General features: G+C 43.6%; 2 protein-coding genes across 2 annotated transcripts in view; one reads left to right on the top strand and one right to left on the bottom strand.

Annotated features, from left to right (window-relative positions):
- LOC125537125 overlaps window positions 1-19,085 on the top strand; it is a 40,173-nt gene extending 21,088 nt beyond the window's left edge. The window contains exons 2-5 of the mRNA XM_048700421.1: window positions 15,367-15,598; window positions 15,880-15,903; window positions 15,981-16,016; window positions 18,360-19,085. Coding sequence (XP_048556378.1) covers window positions 15,367-15,598; window positions 15,880-15,903; window positions 15,981-16,016; window positions 18,360-18,394 — 327 coding nt within the window. The 3' untranslated portion in view covers window positions 18,395-19,085. The remainder of the gene's footprint in view (window positions 1-15,366; window positions 15,599-15,879; window positions 15,904-15,980; window positions 16,017-18,359) is intronic.
- A 150-nt stretch (window positions 19,086-19,235) lies between these two features.
- On the bottom strand, window positions 19,236-19,966 carry LOC125538176 (protein GL2-INTERACTING REPRESSOR 1-like). The gene has a single exon (XM_048701458.1). The coding sequence runs from the start codon at window positions 19,964-19,966 to the stop codon at window positions 19,619-19,621; it is 348 nt and encodes a 115-aa protein (XP_048557415.1). The 3' UTR covers window positions 19,236-19,618.
- Between the last annotated feature and the right edge of the window lie 273 nt (window positions 19,967-20,239).

The raw sequence follows: 20,239 nt of genomic DNA, 5'->3' as shown, positions 1-20,239 counted from the left end.
AGCCTGCAGATGCACACCCATCGTCATTGCTATGGTGTCGTGACGACAATCTGTTCAAATTCAACTTCCAGTTTGCCAAGAATTCGTCTAAGCAAAATAAGAAGTCATTGGGACTAGACTTCAACCCTGGTCCTTCTGCTCCCCGTGTCGATGGCACCCGCGAAGCTGAACCCAATCTTGTTGGGCCCTTCTACAACTTGGAAGGTCTCATCACTCATATCATGGTTCAAGGGACAGCCGTGGATGAGCCTGCAGATGACGCTGAATCTGATGAAGCGCCTGCACCGCCGAAGCCAAAGAAACTGAAGAAGCCTAAAGCTTCAATGCCTGCCTCAGCACCAAAAATCTCATGAGCAAAACCATTGGCTACTGCACCTCCTGAAGACAGTGTGCAGTCTGAAGATTTGTCACGCATCTCCAAGCCCTCAAGAGTAAAGATGCCTTTGCAACACACCAGCCAAGAACTGACTGCTGCTGCTATTCTGCGCAACGACGCCATTGATCTGTCCAGCGATGAAGATCTTGCAGATGACGCTCTTGAGCAACTGATCAAGAGCAAAGAAGAAGCAGAAATCTTCAATGATTTGCCTCTCTTTGACGTGGCAATCATACATAACTTCATTGATGAGTGGTTTGACACGCCCAACCTCAGCTTTGAAGACCTGCAACTTCCAATTGGCCTCAGTGTCGCCTTCCATGGCGCCATTGCTTCAGAGCTAGCTCTAGCTCAGCGCATCATTGAACTGAAGCAAAAGATCGACTTTGAGAAAGCTCAGTTCAAGAAGCACATGGCCAAGCTCAGCGTGCAAGAGGTGAAAGACTTCAAGATCATGCTGCACGAGCTCAAAGAAGCCTTTCTCAAGAAGCGTGAAGAAGCTCAAGGTTCTCATGAGCGCATGAAGAGCCTGGCTGACAAGTGTGTGCAAGCCTACAACGAGGCTGAGAAGCGCAAGGCTCTTGGTCGTCCTGGCATCGATCCCAGGATGGCTGCAAAGAAGAAGAAGAAGGTAGCTGTGGCCGAACCCGAAGCACCAAGGCAGGAAGCACATCCCATTGTCTTCCCAGCCAGCATGACTGGCTCAAAGCCAAAGGTCATGTCAACCGCTTCAGAACTGAAGAAGACGAGGACTACTGAGGCTGAAGCCAGAAAGAGGAAACATCCTGAAGCCTCTGACGCTGCTCCCTCCAAGAAGAAGCGCAAAACCAAGAAGGATCGGGCTGCTCCCACAGAGCCCTTAGTTGTTGACCCTATCTCAATGGTTCGCCCTACAGCTGAACATCAAGAGCGCCAACTGATTGTCCATGAGCCTGCTTCCACAGAGGCTCATGCAGCTGAAGACATTCCAGCAGTTGATCCCACCGCTGCTGAAGACATTGGTCACCATGACAATGTTGAAGATGATGTAGTTCTTCCTCAGATCGAGCACCAAATGGTATCATCGCCTGTGCTTATGCACAACGAACTCATCAGCATTGGTCGTCCTCTGACGCCAATTGCTCAGGATGCATCATGGGCTGATCACCCACAACAACAAGTCACACCACCCCGGCAAGAAGAAGAAGATGACTTTGATGCCCAGCCAACTCCGTCTCCAGAAGCGTAGCCAGCGTTATGCAGGCTTCGCAAAGGACCAAGGTCTCAAGTCATCAAGTGGAGGTTGAGAATCTTGAGGCTGCCACCACCAACACAAATGAAGCCAATGACGTTGTCATGGTTGAAGCAAATGTGGAGCCTGCACCAACTAATGTGCCAGAAGTTAGTGAAGCCAATGATGCCTACTGCTCCTGTTCCTGCGCCTGCTGCTGGTCCTCAGTTTGACTATCACGTTGAGCACAGGCCTCAGGTACAGAAGCCAATGCCAAGGTTGCCCAGGTTTCCAGGTCCTGCATCAGCACCCGGATCCTTTAATGTCAACGGCTTCAAAGCAGACAACACCTTCTTCAATAGCGCCAAGAACCCCTACTCAAGGGAAAGAATATCTTCTGATCGGTTCTGGAGCTATCCGCAGCGAAGTTATTACTCATGCATTCTGTACAATCAAGGTCGCATTTTCCCTCATATGCGTCTTGACACTGAAGCCATAACTGGTCTGCCCTGCTTGGAAGAAGCTCTGGATTGCTTCAAAGAGTCTGGATTGTTGCCTTTCGTCACCGACCAAGAGCACTGGAACGAAGAGTTGCTGCTCCAATTCTATGCCACTCTTCACATTCGTGGATACAACAGAGATCCGAAGACTTGGGTCCTTGAGTGGATGACCGGCAATGTTCATCACGAAGCCAAAGCCTTTGATATCATTGAGCTCACTGGTCTGCCCACTCCTGGAGATCTTTATGAACCTGGTTGTCAGCTTCACAGTGCAGCTATGGAGAGCATCTTTCATAAGCCTGAACCGAACATGAGTCAGATGCTTAGCATGATGAAGCCTTTGCCTCCAGATGCTGCATATCCTAAGGAGTTCTTTGTTGAAGACCTTGAGTATCTGCCACGCACTATCTATCACATTATCAAGCGAACTCTCTGGCCCATCAAAGGACATTCTCCACATGCAAAGCTGGAAGGTGCAATGAAGACTTTGGTCTTTTATATTCTTCATGGCAAATGCTTCAATGCACAAGACTTCTTCATCCACCAACTTGCTGCATCAGGATCTGATCTTTTTGGCTTGAAGTTTTACGCTCCATGGACAATGCGGCTAATCAAACTACACTCAGCTGTCTCATATCAGCCCTCTGCTCGCAATCATCGGATCTTTCTGCCTGACGTTGATATGTCCGTTGAAGCCATCTATCCAGAGCCTGCCAAGGAACCTCTTAGTCTTCAGAATGATGAGCATCAAAGTTTCTCTCAAAACATTGAAGGAGTTGAAGCAGTCACTCGTGTTTATCCTCTGGCTGGTACTACACGTGCACCTCATCGTGCCCTCACTAAAGCCACTAAAAGCACTATTGCCCAACGGCCCATGAAGCGATCTCATGTTCTCAATGACCGAGAGCTTCTGGTTGCCCTTTATCAAAAATAGGATAGGCATCATGACTGACTGAAGCGCCAAATGCAAGGCCTCCTGGTGGATGTCAACCGCATTCGCAATCTTGCCACCAAGAATGCCTTTGTTGCCCATGAAACCTGTCGGCGTACATGGAAAGGGCTGACGCTTATGTGTTCTGAAGATGATCTTCAAGAGGATGGCTTCTCTGAACGTTTCAAGTTTGACTCCACACCTCCAAGAAGGACTGTGCTGCGACGAACTCCGTCTCTTGAAGACTCTGAGTTCTCTTCCTCCGCGGCAACTGTGAATGCCAGAGTGATCGAGGACGAAGACGATGCCACTTCACCGCTCCCTACTTCTGCACGGATCGACACTACCCTGAGTTCGTCTGCACCGCCGAACAACACCGACGACCTTGCTGCTTCACCTACTCCTCATGGGAACGAGTAGATGCTCTATGTCTTCAAACCTTTTTGGTCCTTACTGACAAAAGGAGGAGAAGCATATGAGTTTGATAGTCTTCAAGCGGATCCATATGGACGGTTGCTTTATGTTTTGCCTAGTGTTTACAACTCTCGTTTTGATACATTTGGTTCTTTGAGTTGTAACACTTAAACTCGATGGTCGTCTGCTACTTATTTGCTATTCTGTGATGCGATGATAAATTCCGCATGTGCGACGATAAATTCCGCACTTAGATCATTTTGCAGACGTCCATTTTTCATTATGCATGTCATTATCTTCACATACTTTTCATGCATGATGAATTGTCATCATAAGTTGAATAGGATCTCCACAAGTACAACCTGCCATGTGCATTTGCATTCCAAAAGCAAATTACTTATATGCACATCTTCAGGGGGAGCCCTTGCAACTTACAAAGACAATTCCCTATCCTTTACAATTTCACATATTATATTCCCCGTTGAAAACTTCAACTAGTTTGTCATCAATCACCAAAAAGGAGGAGATTGTAAGTGCATCTAGTGCCACCCCTAGATGGTTTTGGAGTATTGACGACAAACCTAGTTGAGGGACTAATGTGTTTGTAAGAATTGCAGGATAACACAGGTAGAAGTCCCTCATTGATTCGGTTTTCCTAACAGAGATGACCCTTAAAAATGTATGAAGACATTGAGGTCAAAGGTGGTATGTGAAGACATTCACATTGAAGACTATCACAAGAGAAGACATCGCGTGAAGACTATGGAGCGCGAAGACTTAGCAGTTTCGTCGTTTTGTGTTTTTCTTTGTTGAGTCATAGGAACCACCGTACTGTTAAGTGGGGTCCAAGAGAACCAGCCAGAATGACTGAAGTGATGCTTAACCAAAATCCTATGTCTTCGAGTGAAGACTATGAGAGCAAATCTTGTCCAGAGTTGGATAAGTCAGCTTTGCTTGTAGCCCAAGTAAAGTTGTCGTGTGTGTTTGAAATCTGACCGTTGGAACACGTGTCAGTTCCTTAGTGACCCAGGGTCATTTCGGAAAAATCAGGTCGGGTTTCCTAGTGGCTATAAATAGCCCACCCCCTACAACCATAAACGGTTGGCTGCTCAGAGTTAGAGTACGACTTTGTCGTTTGAGAGTAACCCACCTCGAAGCCTTTGAGAGAGAATTCCTTGCGAGGAAAAAGCCCTAAACACCCAGAGCCAAAGAGTGTTAGGCATCACTTAAGTCTTCCCGTCTGTGTGATCTGAAGACTTATTACACTTGAGGACTGTGAATCCTCCAGCCGGTTAGGCGTCGTGTTCTGAGCATCCAAGAGTCATTGTGGATCGCCGGTGAACGAAGTCTGTGAATGTTTGGAAGTCTACCTTGAAGACTTACCAGAGTGATTGGGCTAGGACTGGGTGTCCTTAGCTCAAGGGGAATAAGGTGAAGACGAGGTCTTCTGAGTTGAATCTCAGCCTCCCTAACGAGACGTACAGTTGTCACAGCAACTGGAACTGGTCCAACAAATCATTGTCTTCAACGAGTCACTGGTTTCATCCTTCCCTTCCCTTTACTTACTGTTGGTCCTTGTGAAGTCATTGTACGATTGCATCACCATTTGGCTTCACTGAGTGATTACTTGTTCCGATTGGCTTCACAATATCTTCCTACCTGATCCTTACTGCCTAGCTGCTATTAGTCATTGTGCTTTCACTTGATTGAATACTTGACTATGGTTTGCCTAGTGTAGTCTACCTTCCGCTGCATGGTAATAGGTTTATTTCTATCGTTTGTCTTCGAAACTTACATGTTTTGAAGACTTTCATAAAAATCGCCTATTCACCCCCCCTCTAGTCGATCACTAGCACTTTCAGTCGTGAAGATGTATGACTACAGCAACCGCGTTGTGCTAACGCTTCCGCTTCCGGTCTACGAGGGTACGTAGACAACACTCTCCCCTCTCGTTGCTATGCATCACCATGATCTTGCGTGTGCGTAGGAAAATTTTGAAATTACTATGTTCCTCAACATTTTTTCCTCTAGAGACTACTATGTTTGCAATTTTTTTTATGTTTTTGGATGTGTATAATCCGCAAGATAGACAGAAGGAGCTTGGACTCTTGTGATATATCACCTAGATACAATAAAAGTAAATCAATAAAAGGCTTCGGCTACTTTGGCTAGCTAGTTATGTGTGAGCAGACTGGTATAGTTGTGGCCGGTGACTATGGTGGTGGACAACGAAAATGTATTCTCTCAGGGTGAAAACCCATGATATTGCATCTCTCTTGTTTAAGTATCGTCAACATTCGTGCATCGTTACCTTGTCGAAGGTGCGGGTCTGAAGATACTTTTTGATGTAATAGCCCTTAGTATGACATTAAAAGGATCGTGTGGACCCAGAGAGGGGTGAATAGGTACATTACATTTTTTCTTGATTATTAGCAAGTTTAGGTTATGAGAATATAAAAATATGCCTAAACAATTGCTATGGAAAGCTAACACAATACAATATGATGAATGCCAGGTCTAGTGACCAAAGTAAACCACAAGTAGGAAGTTAGGGTTAGATATAATCAAAGACACGTAGACAAGGATGTATCCCAACGTTCAAATTTTTGGAGGGAAGTTAGTCACACGTTGGAGGGATGGTGTTACCACGAAGGCACAACAACACTAGGAAGGCTCACCTTATTCTATATCACCATGAAGGCGAGTCTCAACCAGTAGTGATAGACCTTGAGGCGGACTCAAACCTTTACAAACTTTCGAGGGTATACCTTGATTCCTCACCGAAGAACCCCTACCGTCTAGGAGTCTTCAACCTCCAAGAGCAACAAGAATAAAGTGAAAATGCTCAAGTCTTTCTCAAATAATAAATTACTTCCATCAAAAGGGAGAGGGGGAGTGGATCTACAACTGGGTGGAATCACTCTCAAGAATTGTCAAGAATCTCCAAGAAATCTTCGATGTGGTGTGTGGAGTATGAGAGGGAGCCTTTCTCAGATCTAGGGTTTGTTTGAAGTTTTGGTCGACCCCTCCACGGAGTGATGAAGGGTTATTTATAGCCATGAGCGAAACTAGCCGTTTTAGTGCAGAAAACTGCTCACCCCACAGTCCGGTAGAATACTGCCAAAACAGGTCATCCACTGACGCTTGTTTAGCACAGCACTAGCTGCAGAGAAAAACACCAACCACCGGACAATCTGATTGAGTTGCACGGACATGCCGACCATTAGCCGAACAAAAAAGGTCCTCATAACCTTCCGTCTGTATACGATAAAACCTTTATGTTGTCGCGAGCAATTAGTCAAACAGTCCAGCAATTTGCCAGAACAATCCGGCCAAGGTTTGGACCAAAACACACTCTAAACATCCGTCCAACATATGTCTGGCTAGACATTTTAGCTTTATGTTTTCTGGAAGTAATTAGCCAGACAGTCTGGCCACCCAAGACTTAATAGTGTGTATTCCCTAAAACTCAAGAATAAAATGAAAAGCTATGCTCTCGCCATTGTTGCACATATCTTGAGCCATAATCATTGGAGGGGGGGGGGGTCTATGATCCACACATGAAGTAACAATGTCGAATAAAACCTATAGATTCACTTAGTAAACATTATTAGTCCCCTATGAGTATATTGTCATCAATGTCAAAACAAGATTAAGGAATGATTGCTCTTTTAGACATCTGATTGTAACATCTAACATTGTCGAGTGAGCGTTGGTTCCTTCTTGAAGGTGTCATCGTCGAACGTTCCTTCATTTGTCTACTAATATGTTGTCATAGGTTTGGTGGTGGTTTGGGGATGCTGTCATGAGGCATGAACTCAAGTTTTTCCTCCTCTTTGTAAGCCTATTTGTTCGGCGTTATCATTAATCAATAATATATATGAGTGCATCATTCAATGTAGAGGCTATGTACCTTTTCTTCTTTTTGAGAAACGGCTTTGGCTCCAGAAAACCAAAGGACAAGAGGGGCCCCATTGGATTGTAGGAACAAGTAAAACACAAAAATTTCAGGAGTGCAAGTACAGGACATATAGTTGCAAACCATAGGAAATATGAGTTTAGAGGGAACACAATAAACTTGGAAAAAGTACCCCCATCCTATGTTAATGAGTGTAAAAATGTGGTTGCCAAATATGTCGAAATTTCTATGGGGCTAACCCATAGGAAATCAATCGATAGAATTTAGGTAACACCATACATTTAATCAAAATAACACTTATGAGGTTGAAGCCTTAAAAAAATCCCAAGATCCCTTTCATGAATAAATCATGAGGGCTGAAATCCAGCATCTTATGAAATTGCCACAGTCGAAGTGGTCTTTACTCCTACTCGCATTTCTGTTTTCCTGACTTTCACCCTTCTATCCATTTTTATGGTTTCACTATTTGACAACCTCAAGTTAAGTTTTGAATTTGTAATAGTTGGAATTGTGTAAAGAGACCGGTGTGCTAGAGAAATAGCGATGTATCTGAGTGAGAAAAAAAATATCATTCAATGTTGTGCACTCGATTTCAAATCTACATAGTTATTTATTGATTTTCACAAAGATGTTTTTACATCCCCTACTATGTTCACATTTATGTAGAGCAAACAACTTAATTGGTACGATAATAAGGGGGGAAATGGAGCGGTCCAATATGTCTTTGCTGAATATACGCCTTGTCATTTATCAAAGCGTCATATGTTTAATATTTCATCCTTAACTTGCTAGAAAGACAGAGACATCTCTGAATTTAGAAGTCCTCGCAGAAAGGTTTCCATCAACAACTAGTAGTATCTTTTTGGGTGGACATTAGGGCATGTTCGTTGCGAAGACCGTGGTGTGCTCATCATGTTCCTTTCCCTCCGGCTGTGACCACTGATCTACAGCTTTCTTTGCTCGTTTTATATCTGTATTTTTAAAGTGTCGAAAGCTACTTTGCTAAATATTGTATCAGATAGCTTTTTTTTAGAGCATTGTATCAGATAGCTGTTTCCGGCTTTCTGCTGGTATAATGTAAAATATATATAGAAAAAACAACAGAAAACGAGGGGTTTGCGGCTTTGCGCAGTGGCGCGTGGGTTTTACCCCGGACGCTGCGGTGATATTATAGTCATGAGGCAAACACCCGCTCTTGTAAATATTCTTAACTATATGTTGGTGCAGCGTTCTGTTGTCCACAAATCATATGGGTCCTGCGGTGCCCATATCTGACCTGCCGTTTGCAGTTCATTTCTTACAGAAGAACTTCGCACTTTTACATACGCAGACTGTCTCTGTATTGCTGCTCTGTTTGCACCGTCACTTTCTGAATCACACTTTCATTACTACTCGAACAGTCTTACTATCCAGTAGCAATTCAAAAAATACAAGCACATCGATGCAAAAACCTATCGTTGGCGTCCCTGGCTCCGGCTGGCGGGCTGGCACAATCTGCACGCCATTGAATGCCGCAATGTGGCAGGTGTAAGCATGTCACATCTCACACTCGTGGTTTTCTGCGAGGAATGGCATGGCATGGGAAAGACTTGCGACCAGGCAGGCAGGCAGGCGTTCATCTGAAGTAAATAGCGCTGGAGGCCGAAGCACAAGCATGTGATCCATGGGAGTATTCTCTCCGTAGCTTGAAATGGAACGGGAACTGAGGAGAGATCCCAGGGCAAAGGCAATCTCATAGGTTGGGCGCTGTGAGTCACAAATTTGGAGCAATTTCAAGAACACACGAAAATTCTCTTCCCGCGGGATTATTTAACTAGTCTATGCTCCTTGCTGCGCTTGTCCTGACTCCTGCCTGCATGCATCATCGCAGATAACCAAGTGGTTTTCTCGGGGAGCAGCTCTTTAATCGTTAGTTAATCTCCACGCGCGCGAGCGTGTCATCATTCTCAAGATCAGACCTCTGCCATCTTTGCTTGATTGCTTAATCGAGCTCTCGCCGCCGTCGGAGCTTTTGAGGAGGAAAAGCCCTGTCGTCTGTTCGTGCCACGGTTTTAAATTGCAGGACGGAGGCAGTGTTTCGTGAGTTCGTGCCCAAGTGGCAGGTGCACCTGTATATGCTGCGAGCGTGCGTCGGGTCGTCGGATCCCGCCATGGACGGACAAGATCACAAGACCGGCAAGAAAAATTAGTGTAAGAAAAGCCATAGAATTCAGTAATAAGTGTACTAATTAGCCAAGCACTATAACAGATAAAAGCTTGTTTGGAAAGAAGAGTTATCGTAATCTACCACAGCATCAAAAGAACCATAGGCCCAAATGCGTCGTCTATCTTATGGTACCGTTATTATAGTTTCCCTGAAAATGTAATAAAGATTTTCCCGCCTAGCTCCGTTCCGGTGGTGCGTCTAGCATCATTGATGGGCGTGTGAAAGTGTATCTCCGATGGATCTATCTTTGATGGATTTGCTTGGATCTTGTTGTTGTTCGTCTATATTCGTGTGTCTTCGGGTTGGATACTTCTGATCTGCGTTATTTTTCATCGACGGCGATTGCTGTTCTGATGCGTTGGTCCTATGAGGGCCTTAGCACGACGACTTCCCGACTTTATACTACAACAAGTTGTACACGACTCCGACGATGGAGGGGCGATGTCGGCGGCGCTCCTTCGGCTCGCTTCAGTGTTTATAGTCGCCACTAAGTGACACTAACAGACGGCGTGCCTCAGTGATCGCGCTTCAGGGCAGCCATGCTTCTATGGCGGCGGCGGCATTGCGGACCTCGATGCCCCGAAAGATGGCCTCGGTGCAATTGTCCCAGGCCAGCCATTCTTCCACGACAATGGCGATGGCGGGAGCGATCACGTGGTCCCAATTCCGCTGCTCCCTTTCGGCTCATCCCTCGCGAGCACGTCAAGGACGACTTCCAACTGCTCTCAGAAGGGATCCAGGGCATCCGAGGATAATTTTTGAAACATGTTTGAAGAGGAAGAGGTCGCATGAAGGCGGGTCAGAGCCGCTGGAGCTACCATTAAGAAAGCAGTTAAGGAGGGGCGACAGACGACCATCAAGGGGCACACTTTTCACTGAGAAACACGGCCATGCTCACATTCCTCTCGCCTGCTGACGGGACTTCTCCCAGCCTGCTCACACACAAGCTAGGAGATGATGTGTGTGGTGGACAATGGAGACTATCCGACGAGCTGTCACGGGAATCCAAGTGCTGGGGCATGGCATTAATGGTCGGGTGCCCGTCGCTGGTGGTGCGTGGGAGGTTCGGTTGCTTCCAATCATATGGACGACATGAGATGGAAGAAAGCTAAAATTTCCCTCCCATGCTGACCGTTGGGTTTGGAGCGAGCTCCATATGGACCCTCCCTGACCTTCATATATGGAGGCTGCGAAGTCGTTTATCGAGTGACCTCTATAAATTACATCAACCAGAAGCCATATCAAAATTCTAGAGGAAATTGCACAAGCCACCTACTTTTGGTGCTAGTTTTGCATAGAATACCTACTTTACAGGTTTGTTGCACAAAACATCACATATTAGGGTAATTCGTTGCAGCTAGGTCTAATGCACCATTTGAGTATGTTGACATGATTTCTGACAAGTGGGTTCAGTTTGGAAGTGCACCGCGGCAAAAAAAAACTTGTAGCATCAGCAACCAACTAAAGCCGTCGATATCTCACAATTCTTTGCTTCAATTGAGCTGCTTTTTTTTTCTAGAATATTAGTAAGTGCGTGTATGATTTATTGGTTTTTTACATTTTTTTTGAAAATGTTAAATTTGAACGAAAAAATTGAATGACTCAACTAACATTGCAAATATCTCACAAACGGGTGGTCCAAATGAGCTGCCCTTTTCCAGAATAGTACTGGGTACATGTGTGATTTATTGAAATTGTTCTGCATTTTTTCTGAAAATTTTGAATTTTGAGTAAAATATTTGTATGAGCCAATGTAAACTGTGAATATCTCATTATTATGTGATCCAAACTAGCTGAAATTTCCAGTTTCATTATTGGTTACATCTAGTTAATAGCACACCACAAACTTTCATGTGAAAAACATAAGATTGCTATGTAAATCTAAAATGATTCATAAATAGGCACAATATTCATAAAATAGAATCAGTGGCGCCGAGATATGGCAGATATTCTCGCCGTTAGGCTTTAGCATCCAAGTGGTTGCCATAAAGCCATTACTGACATCATCAAGTCTCAGGCACCAAAATATTATCGCCATGAGGTTTTACCATCCAAGTAGTTATCATATGACCAGTACAGACATCATGAAGTCGTACACCCCAAAAAATTACCGCCATGAGGTTTTAGCATCAAAATACTGGGCGGTATTGCAATGTTAGTTGGCTCCTTCAATATTTTTGTTCAAATTTAACATTTAAAAAAATGTAAAAAAGTAAACCATGTGTACACTCACTAATATTCTAGAAAAAATTCAGCTCAATTGAAGCAACGAATTATGAGATATTGACTGTTCTAGTTGGCTGTTGATGTGGCTATTTTTTTCACCGGCGCACTTACAAACTGGACCCACTTGTCAAGAAGCATGTTAATACACCCAAATGGTGGATTAAACCTAGCTGCAATGAATTACCCCAAAATATGATGTTTTCTGCAACAAACCTGTAAAATGAGTGTTCTGTGCAAAATTAGCACCAAAAGTAGGTGGTTTGTGTAATTTTCTCGAAAACTCTAGTGTAGCATTATTATAGCATTATTTTTTATCAAAACCATCATATTAACGGTTATTATGATGATCGGGTCATATGATGACTATGTAGTTGCTCTAGAGATGGCTTAGCAAATCTGTTTGTACTCTTCTCTTGTCGCAACCTTGAAAAGCGACTCCAAAAAATTGAAAAAATGGCATATGAACAGAGCCGAAGGCCCTGAACTTTTTTTTTTTGAAGCTCAAAGGCACTGAACCTGAATGCTCGCAATGTGTCAGATGAGGATGTCTCCCCGGAGAGCTGCGAGGCTCCCCTGTTCGCTAGCACAAGAAAGAAAGGCTTGGAATATACAACAAGCTGGCTCCACAGAAAAGTGGATCGTACTAGGGTTGATCCGAAATGCTCGCGCTTAAAGGGGGCCGTGCTTGCTCTTTTCAGGGCCTGACGAACTGTTACGTTCCACTGGCAAAACGATAAGAAAGGCCCTGGCGATCATAAAACGACAGAAATGGCTAAACAGCAGCAGCCACTCTCTTTACTAGGAGTATTTTGTTGCGCCTGGATGCAATCTCCTTGTTTCCTTTCAGTGCTCATCTTAATTGCCGGAAGGTGTCATCCCTGTCCATGTTAATTATGCCTGTGGCCTTTTGACATTCTACGTTGAGTAAACAAAACTTGGCCAAATAACTGAGACTACTGTATGGTGTGTACTGCGGTAGTATCTGCGCAGGGAGTGATGATTGATGAAGAGTAGGTAGGAGTAGCTTGTTTGTTGGTGCTGAGTTATGGCGAGCGATGGGGAACCGAAGCTCGTTGTCTGACATGGCATCACTTTGTTCTTTGCAAACAGTGTTTTTCAGAGCAGCGTTTCTCTGCACATGCAAGGTTGACCGACTCCTCGCTTGTTTTCATCGTAGGCTCGTAGCAGAATCGCCCTAGGGTTCGGGATTCCCATAGATCGCCACCTTCGATTCGAGCATTTTTAATCCTCGTGTAACACAGTGATCGACTGGAATTTAGAGCCGGCCCGTGCAAGACCAAATCGAGAGACAGGATCATAGGGAGCTGCACGATGAGACAAGAAATTGACCCGACAAGTTGGCTTAGACAAACGATACTACTAATAGCAGCTAAAGATGCCAATTACAGGTGGACTGTTTTTCCTTGAAAGAAAGCACTCGCGTACTGCGGTGCTAGAATCGTTTTCCGTTTTCCTTTCGATAAAGGGTAAATTTCTTTCACTTGAGGATAAATTTTATAACGTTTTATCAAGATTCAAGAGGATACAAACACTATAAGAAGTATATCAAAACTCGAGAGGATACAAACACTATGAGCACATACTCCTCTATATAGATACGATACACAGAAATTTACAGGGACACACATGTGCGGGAGGATGCACTTACCCAGCCGCCCAATTGCCTCGCAACTGCAAAATCCTTGGACCCCGCACGTGGACACGATAAATTTTAAGTTTCAGTTTTTAAAACTTATGTTTTTGTCAATAGCAGGTTTAAAACTTACATTTTTGTCAGTCGGAGGTTCTGAAACTTGTGTTTCTGTCGGGCGCTCGTACCAAGTTTCAGTAGTTGAAACATTTTTGTTGGTTGTGGGATTTGAGATGCACGATTTTGTCGGTTGCACGTATTAAGTTTCAGAAGTTGAAACTTAAGAAAATTTTAAAAACTCGTCAAATATGGATTCAAAATGTATCTCATGAAAGGCCTCATCATCAAATACACGAATATGGAAATAAGAGTTAATTTGGACTTTTGATACAGAAGATATCAAAATTTTAAGATCGAAAGCCAAAGAAAAAGGGGGTTGTGTGCCCCGCACCTGCTTGCTATAAATCCTTTGTCCTATGATACACACAACCAATACCAACACATGCACAGAAACACACCAACAACTAGTAAAGTCATATAAGATCAAAGCTATGCGTACATGAGAAATAAAAAAGGCCCAAGGTGATGAATCAATATTTTTTGTGACGATGAATCAATATTCTATAGAGGGGCCAAAGCATGCCAATAATCATTTTTCTGGCACCACTTCCAAATTGTGTTTGATGCAACACTATAGAAAAAAACATACAAACTCATGGGCGTATGATTTTTTCCACCCGCATACTCATATAAAAGAACCACTATAGAATTTCTTTCGTAAGGATTAAACTATAAATACTCTTTGCAATAAGAATTAGTAATTTCCTTTTGGTTCATGTCCAAAAAATCAGAAGTGATATATCAATTCCCTTTTTAGCGAAAGGGGCCTATCGATTTTTTTGTTCCATATGGTGTCCTTATTTGATTGTATTATACTAAAAGTATTTTGATTGTAATTTCCGCTAACATTCTTACAACTATGTTTTGCACACGAGCTTATAAAATAGGTAAGTCATGTCTAGTTTTTTTAGTACGGTAAGTCCTCTCTAGTAATCCAAGAATAACAAGCTACTCCCTCCGTGCTAGAAAAAAATGCATGTACACCGAGTTTGAAATCAAAGAATGCAAAAATTGACCAAGTTTGTTACTTCATTTGACTTCAGAAAAAATTTATACGCCTTCTTTTCAAGTAGAGTGAGTAAGCCTTAGCTAAGCATTCTTTTCTTTTTGGTTGAGAAAAAGCTTAGCCAAGTTAATAAAGACATATTTGGAATGGGCCCGTGCACCGAAGCCATAAACAGGTACATCACATTAGCTAAATGTGCCGGCCCGATACATGGCACGTGTGCCGGTTGACACGTGTATTATTCAGCCTTTTGGGCTGATTTGGGCCTATTTTTAGTCTTTTGGGCATTCAAAAATAAAAATTTCAGAAACAATGGGCCGTTCCGTGCTGGCACGCGGGCCTCGCCTCGCAGCCCAACCACGGCCTCAGTCGTGCTGCGGGCCCTGCACGGCCGTTGAGCTGCGTGATGTGTCGGACACGCGTGCTTCTGCACCGGACTTGTAAAATTCTACCCCTCAAAAAAAAACTTGTAAAATTTCTCTTATATCTAAAATAATGTAAAATTTGTCAAACCGGTCAAAGCGAAGCAAGAATAAGCGACTTTTTACGAGAGCGGCGTTTCGGTGCCCGGGTGCATCTGCACCCGGTCAAAAAAAATTCATAATTTTTTTAGAAAAATTCAAAAAATGCCAAAAAAATTAGGGTGGTAGACAATTTGATGTGTGAGGTACGCTTTAATTTTCAAACCATTTGAACTTCTGTGCAGCTCTCAGCAAAAAAGATAAATCAAATTGTCTATCACTTTAATTTTTTTTAGAATTTTTTGAATTTTTCTAGTATTTATTTTGATTTTTTTCGTGAGCGCAGGTGCAGATGAGCTCGGGCTCAGATTCGAATTTTCGACTTTTCACTTGTATAATAATAAAAAAAGGGGTTCAGGTAAAGCAACCTGAACCCAAGCGTGCACAGTACACTGCCCGCGTCGCTCTCCGGCCGGCGCTTCTTCCCGTTCTGCCTTCTGAAGAATCGAAGAAACTCCGGTGCTTGGCCATTGGTACGAAGGCGCACCGCTTCCGCCAAGCTCCAAACTCCGTTTCAGGTTAGCGCGGCATGGGGGGGTATCGATCCGAGGCGTGGCCCAGCTAGGTCTCCTTCGTTTCTCCCTGAAATTTAATCTGAAGGCGCTCTTGGTTTCCGTTTTTGTTTGCTGCAAATTCAACCCTAATCTGGGGACTCCGAGCTCCCCTCGTTCCCCTGATCTGTAGGCACCGTCTGTGCGTGCTTGGGGCTTTTCTGTTGGATTAAACCCTAACACCTCCTCGATTTTGCACCCCATTTCTAACCAATTTTTCATCTGATGGTGTCCTCTGGATTCGGCAGGCAGGGTGATGGACTGGCGCGATGGTACTGCTTGTTTCCTCAGCGCCTGTACGGCCCATTTTGATCCAACAATGACTTGTGAAACTCTGTTCTGTTTGCAGATTGGGACCATCGATGGTTAATGGATCATCACTATGGTGAATATTTCTACTAGCGTTCTGCTATATTTTTGTTCGGCTGAATATGTCAGCGTAAACCAGGGAAATTCTATGCCACACATCCCTTTGTACATGGTAGTGCTGAATTTATTTGCCCAGTCCAATGCGAGGGCTTTTCAGTTATCAGGTCATTCATGATTCTTCCATAACGTGTTGTTGCCACAGCTAGAGATATTCTTGCAGATGTAGACTCTGACAGCTTCACCCATAAATGCACCTAAATAACCTTGAACAACTATGAACTTAGAGGCACAGAAGTTTTCAAGAAGATCGATATTGGTTTGTAGTATATCATTCTGCTAATGCATTCACCGTAAGGGGAAGAGAAAATTCCTTATATAACACTGTTTTAAATACTGTTTCCTTATTTCACACTGAAAACTTTTTTCTTCCTTATATAACACCATGTCTAAATTTTATGTCCTTTATGACACTTCCATCCATTTTAAGCCTTAACGGTGTCAAATGACACCTGAAAAGACCAATTTGCCCCTCATTGGGTATGTGACCAAAAAATTTACGTTGTTGTTTAGCTTCAATATGTGACTTTATTTGGATGGTGTTCGACGTGATTTTGTACCAAAGAGAATTTAATTACTGACAAATAAAATGAATGCAGAATATACAGTGAAGCAAACATGCACAAGTACATGCATGCGGTATCTCATCTTTGATTAGTTTTGCACGTACATACATATTAGGTTGCTCACATACTCTTACGTGCTAGTCAGGCCTGGTGCTAGTATCTGCATGCATATTAGTTGGGCTCGTGGCTTTTGGGTGTCGGCAACCGTACAGTCTGATTAGCCTGTAGCCGGAAAGTACGCGTACATATTGAAATACGCGCGTGCCGGCCACCCATGTATCAGCAGCTTGCCGTAGGACCATCTTCACGAATGTTGCACGCACAAGCCCATCCTCACGCACGTATCGCTCGCATAAGTCCATCCTCGCGCATCGACGAGCACACACGTATTGCTCATCTGCTTATGATGTGCTGTACTCCATCTCATCCAGAGGAGCCAGGCGGCCAGCGTCCAGTCGAAGCCGAGGCACAGCCTCGTTGCCTACCGCGACGCTCCGCATAAGCAGTTTGAAAGTGTTCGTTCCCTCAATCACAGAATACACACAAATTTAGGTCATCTATCACATGAGGGGTAAATAGGTCTTTTCAGGTGTCATTTAACACCGTTATGGCTTTAGATGGATGAAAGTGTCATAAAAAGCATAAAATTTAGACACGGTGTTATATAAGGAAGAAAAAAGTTTTCAGTGTCAAATAAGGCAATAAATTTTAAGACAGTGTTAAATAAGGAATTCTCTCTAAGGGGAATCCACTACTGGGGAACATATTTAACCTGTTAGCTGGTTGAAAGGAACAGCTAAATCATCTTATCTTGGAACATATTGTCTCAGAAGTATCACCCATCACCAAAGTCTTTTTTAAGTGATGCGCCACAAATAAAGCTATTAAGATTGTCAAGAACAGCAGAAGTGCTGCATGGCTTATTTCTGATCTTTTCAGTATTGTTATGTAGCAGTCATGCTCATTTTTCATCCATATAACTGCTTCCCGGACAGGAATCCATAGCCTTCAGTCTTCCCACCTTATCTAAAATAAAACACACATATTAAGGCTTCATTGAGCTTTAATATGTGGTCTGACCCTTGGCAATCATGTACTTCGTATACACATATCGGTGCTTGCCACTTCTGTATCTCGAATGGTAGTTCTTCCATGGATTTTCTTTTGCAGACCTTGTTTTTTGGAGTTAAGAAGATCCCTGAACCCAAAGGCATGCTATTGTACTCTAATTATAGATAGTTTACTTCTGATTTGTTAAGTTCCCTTATTTTAGTGATACTTCCAGGTCTCAGAACTGTATTTTTTTTAATATTCTTGAAGTATAATTTTAAGGATGAAACCAAGTATTGTTCTCTTCTCACCAACATGGAGGAACATATACCGGTACACATGAGTACGTAGGGGTACTATTTTTGTAAAAGAACCCCGCGCGGGGGGGGGGGGGGGGGGGGGGGGGGGGGGGTTGGGGGGTTAACAGGTGAACATGATTCCACGTGCAGCCATACGAATAGTAAATCCAAAAAATATACTAGAAAATTTCAAAAAAATCTGAATTTTTGGGATATCCAACTTGGTCGACTAATTTTTTTTCAGTTTTTTTAATCTTTTATAGTATTTTTTCGAATTTACTACTCATAAGGGGTGCGCGTGGAACCATGTTCACCAAATTCCTGTCCGACTAAGTTGTTCTACAATCTTCCAATTTCATTTACTGAAAGTGTTTGATTATGTTGCAGGAAATGCCAACTATGTTTGGATCACGTGTTTGTAGTTATCCAGGACAAGGAAAGAACAGAAAATCTCACACATCAATCAATTATAGCAGCCTCACATATCATACCAAAATTTGGCCTGAGTATTTATTTATCTTCCTTTCTTTCCCATGTTGTGTGTCATTTACTTTCCTTTGGAAGTAATGGGGTCATTTCCTTTTCTGCTGCCTTGTCGTTGAACTACACGAGGACACAGGTCTTTTCTTTGAAAGATGAAATGAAAGTGACATGCTTACCGTTCCAATCAGGACAATTAAGGTACACTTAACAAAGCACATGTTTTTTAATTTCCTGTCTGTTTTTTTTCCTTTTCTGATGTGATTCAAGCCAACAAGTAGCATGGCTGGTCTCCGTATCTGATTATGATGATGTGGACTCAAACTGAGATGTCTTTATTGAGTAAACATAAATCAATCGGCTTGCAAAGTTGACCAAAGCGGGCATTAAATTAGGTTGCTGGCGTGCTGCGTCACAATGCACGTATTCAGATGGAAGTATAATGGCAAGAGATAGAGTGATGGATCCTGAAATCAATCGGTATTCATTGCATGGCGTCACACCGTAGACTGTTTGATTGTTTCAAATACTATATCTCTCCAATTTGAAATTCCATCACCTTTTTAATTACATGATGTCTTTTTCAAGGATAGTAGGTAGAGTCCTCATTATGTTGAGGCGTGGGAGTTGTAGTGCCAATTGGTTAGTTCAACTAATCTGTGGTGACAAATTCCTAACACTCCACTTCTGGGGTTGACTGTTCTTGCACTTTCTCCACTTTGTATGGTGGATTTGCATACCTTGTCTGAACACAAAGGAATGAACAGATGGGTGTTCATGGTGTGAAGTCGCAGATGCTTGTCTATCATAGATGTTTCAGAATAATACTCATCCGGCCCAACTTGAGATTTTCAGGGGTAATCTTTTCTTGTCTTGAAAGTAAGAAACAGAAGAGAAGAAGTCTGGTCCTATGCCTAACAAACTACTCCATTTAGAACCACCGAAGAAGAACACATGAGAGGGGATATAGTCCCCAGTGTATCCATGATGTGTCAAAATCGTGACACCAGCACATGGATATATGCCAGTCTCACAATTTTAATACTGACATATCATGGTTACACTGAAGAAATGATCAAACGAAAGAGAACTACTGGACCTAGGACTTCATATAAACGCTTTTCTTGATGTCGGTGCAGCCGAATGGAGCCTCTCCCCCTCTTCTTTCACCCCCTCCTGCTCTTCCTGCTGTTGCTGTTGGTGTTGTTGTTATTGTTGCCACTGTCCTGCAGGAAGTCAAGGAGCACGGGGCTCTTGCACTGGGGGCACCGAGGGTCGTCCTGGGGGAGCATGACGTAGATGAAGCAGCGAGGGCAGGCGGCGAGCACCATGGACGTCGCTTCGGGGCTGTTGGACCACTGCAGGCCATGCTCGTTCTCCGACGACAGGCACGAGCTCGGGGACGACTCCTCGTCAGCCATCACCCTGTTGGAGGAGTCCCCTCTTGCGGGCAGCGAGAGGTTCAGCTTCAGGTCAAGGCCCTTTGATGAGCTCTTCCTGTTGCTGCGGCTCATCCTCAGAGGTATCCCCTGTCTGCATACATCAAAACGTTGAACTTATGGATTAGCATACGCTCTGAAAGCTACTATTGATCGATTGTTGCAACCTAGAAGAGATTAGAGATCACTAGAGATGGATGCATATAGGGAGGGAGCTTACTTTTGCGTCGGGTCCGAGAAGCAGGAGGCGTGCAGATGAAAGTGAGAGCGACAGGGGAGGGGATGCTCTGGAAGGAGAGAAGCCCGGGAGTTGGAATGCTAGGAGCGTGTTGCGTTGGTGTAGTTGGA

This window comes from Triticum urartu, chromosome 2, assembly GCF_003073215.2.
Source record: "Triticum urartu cultivar G1812 chromosome 2, Tu2.1, whole genome shotgun sequence".
In the NCBI taxonomy this organism is placed as follows: domain Eukaryota; kingdom Viridiplantae; phylum Streptophyta; class Magnoliopsida; order Poales; family Poaceae; genus Triticum; species Triticum urartu.
The sequence above is the reverse complement of the archived record's forward strand: the minus strand, read 5'-3'. Positions and strand labels throughout refer to the sequence as shown.